The 3407-nt window shown below is 40.5% G+C and overlaps 1 protein-coding gene across 1 annotated transcript; it reads left to right on the top strand.

The window, feature by feature from the left end:
• Nucleotides 1-1934: 1934 nt before the first annotated feature.
• LOC123735233 (stonustoxin subunit beta-like) lies at nt 1935-3116 on the top strand. Its single transcript, XM_045712989.1, has 2 exons — nt 1935-2037; nt 2494-3116. Exons 1-2 carry the CDS (start codon nt 1959-1961, stop codon nt 3018-3020), a joined length of 606 nt encoding a protein of 201 aa, XP_045568945.1. The 5' UTR covers nt 1935-1958; the 3' UTR covers nt 3021-3116.
• Nucleotides 3117-3407: the final 291 nt, after the last annotated feature.

Here is a 3407-nt window from a genome sequence, read left to right as displayed (position 1 = left end):
GTGAATAATGTCCTGTCATTTTGGAGTCACTTCACTTGGATTGTCAGTAAGAATAGAAGACGTTTCTGAACACTTCTACATTCATGTGGATGCTACCATGATTATGAATAATCATGAATGAATCGTGAATGATGATGAATGAGAAAGTTACAGAGGCACAAAGATCATACCCCCTCTGTTATTGGTAATGGTGAGAGGTTAGCATGTTTTGTTGTAGTCTCTGTTATTGGTAATGGTGAGAGGTCAGCATGTTTTGTTGTAGTCTCTGTTAATGGTAATGGTGAGAGGTTAGCATGTTTTGTTGTATCCTCTGTTATTGATAATGGTGAGAGGTTAGCATGTTTTGTTGTAGTCTCTGTTATTGGTAATGGTGAGAGGTTAGCATGTTTTGTTGTAGTCTCTGTTATTGGTAATGGTGAGAGGTTAGCATGTTTTGTTGTAGTCTCTGTTAATGGTAATGGTGAGAGGTTAGCATGTTTTGTTGTATCCTCTGTTATTGATAATGGTGAGAGGTTAGCATGTTTTGTTGTATCCTCTGTTATTGGTCATGGTGAGAGGTTAGCATGTTTTGTTGTAGCCTCTGTTATTGGTAATGGTGAGAGGTTAGCATGTTTTGTTGTATCCTCTGTTATTGGCAATGGTGAGAGGTTAGCATGTTTTGTTGTAGCCTCTGTTATTGGTAATGGTGAAAGGTTAGCATGTTTTGTTGTAGTCTCTGTTATTGGTAATGGTGAGAGGTTAGAATGTTTTGTTGTAGCCTCTGTTATTGGTAATGGTGAGAGGTTAGCATGTTTTGTTGTAGCCTCTGTTATTGGTAATGGTGAGAGGTTAGCATGTTATGTGTAGCCTCCGGAACTTTCTCACTCATTATTATTCATGATTCGTTGCTGATTTTTTGGCATCATCTCATGGCATCATCAGGATTAATTTTGTCATGTTTAGAAACATACTCACTTAGACAGAAAATGACTCCAGTCATCATCCACCATTCAGTTAATATTGGGCAAAACACAACCCAAAACAAACTGCAAATGCAACCAACGAGTTTGAGTCACAAGCTTGATGTAGTCATTGTGTTCAAGGAATATCAGACCGAATACTAAACTTTTGACTAATGTAATACACTATGAGTGAATTGATCAGAATACTTATGACTAGATACATAAAGTGTTCATTTCTAAATGGTGAAACAGATATGTATGAAAATACCTTCAAATAAAAGGTGACATTATATACTGTCACCTCATATGAAACATTTGATCTGAGATCTGAAATGTTGGAGAAAAGAGACACATTTAAAATGTTAGTTTCACTGTCAAAATAGATATGATGTGGACTGTATACTCAATACAATCTAAATCTGATACCTCACTGTCTGTCTTTTGACTGATACTGCTTTTTAAACTGGCCTGGTCAGTCTACTCAAATATTTGCACTACACATGTTTCTCTCTACAATCTATACTTTGATAAATTGTAAATTATAATGATGATTAATTTCTGAATAGATATGGCAGGTTTCAGGACACTGATATATCTTAATGTGTTGAAAAAATATACTGCCATTATTTTCACCACCAAAGAATAGCAGTGTGGTTTTAATATGATGTGACTCTTTGCAGGCTGTCAGGCTGTCTAGTCACAGAGGAAGGCTGTGCTTCTCTGGTCTCAGCTCTGAGGTCAAACCCCTCACACCTGAGAGAGCTGGACCTGAGTTACAATCACCCAGGAGACTCAGGAGTCAGACTGCTCTCTGCTGGACTGGAGGATCCACACTGCAGACTGGAGAAACTCAAGTATGTAGAGGGTTTATGTCAATGTTCATATCAGACATGTTTGACTTATCAGGCTAGTTAAGACAAACATTCTTAACACCACTTGGACAAAGTTATATGCTGACCGTGTGTGTGTGTGTGTGTGTGAGTGTGTGTGTGTTTGTGTGTTCAGGTGTATCCCTCAATGACTGTCTGTTATTCTGCTTACCGCTACAGTGTGGAACATGGTGGAGAGAACACAATGAAACCTGGGCTTAGAAAATGTGAGTGTTGACTGCCGTGAAGAATATGACTAAGAATAAATCTTAATGCAAGTTAAGTCATAGTCAAAGACCACCATCATTACTTACTTGGTCATATTAAATATCAGCTGTAGTTCTACAGAGGCAGAAATCAGGGACACCAAAGATTACAAAGAGCTGCTTTGACAATGTGTGTGTCTGTATGTGTGTTACATTAGAAATGTGTGTTTATGTTCATGCATGCGTACGTGTGTGTGTGTGTGTGTGTGTGTGTGTGTGTGTGTGTAATTAATTGGAATAAGTGTGTTTTATATTACCATCAGTATAACATATGATCATTCAACAAGTCTCAAGTTACCTTAACTTCTCCTTTTGATACCTAGAAACATCTACATTAAATGAATTAGTGAAAAGTGAGTTAACATTCTAATGTGAATGATGATGATTTCTAATATTGTGTCTGGTTTCATCCACCAGATGTCTGTGATCTCACACTGGACCTCAACACAGTAAACAGACTCCTCTCTCTGTCTGAGGAGAACAGAAAGGTGACATGTATGAAAGAGAAGCAGCCGTATCCTGATCACCCAGAGAGATTTGAGGGCTGTAGACAGGTGTTGTGCAGAGAGGGTCTGACTGGGCGCTGTTACTGGGAGGCAGAGTGGAGTGGGAGAATGGGGGCCGATATAGGAGTGACATATAAAGGAATCAGCAGGAGAGGATGGGGTAAGGACTGCGGGCTTGGATGTAATGACAAGTCCTGGAGTCTGATCTGCTCTGACAACAGTTACATTGCCAGTCACAATGATAATGCCACAACCATAGACGTCCGCCCCTCCAGCTCCCACAGAGTAGGAGTGTATCTGGACTGGCCAGCCGGCACTCTGTCCTTCTATAGAGCCTCCTCTGACACACTGACCCACCTGTACACATTAACCTCCACATTCACTGAGCCCCTCTATCCAGGGTTTTTTGTTTATGATGACTCCTCAGTGTCACTGTAAATAATAACCTGACACATACACACACACACACACACACACACACACACACACACACACACACACACGGTGGCCACAGACTCACAGACACACAGACACACTCACACATACACACTCACACATACAGAACACACACACTGGACACACACACACAGGACAAACACACTGGACACACAACACACACACACTGGCCACACACACACTGACAAACACACAAAGGACATACACACTGGAACCACACATACAGAGGACACACACACAGGACACACAGAAACTCACACTGGACACACACACAAACAAAACAAAAACACAAACACACACATTACACACACACTGACACACACACACTGGACAGACACACACACACGAACACACACACATGACACACAA

Source organism: Salmo salar, unplaced genomic scaffold, assembly GCF_905237065.1.
Source record: "Salmo salar unplaced genomic scaffold, Ssal_v3.1, whole genome shotgun sequence".
In the NCBI taxonomy this organism is placed as follows: domain Eukaryota; kingdom Metazoa; phylum Chordata; class Actinopteri; order Salmoniformes; family Salmonidae; genus Salmo; species Salmo salar.
Note: the sequence above shows the minus strand (reverse complement) of the source record. Positions and strands in the feature narration are given on the sequence as shown.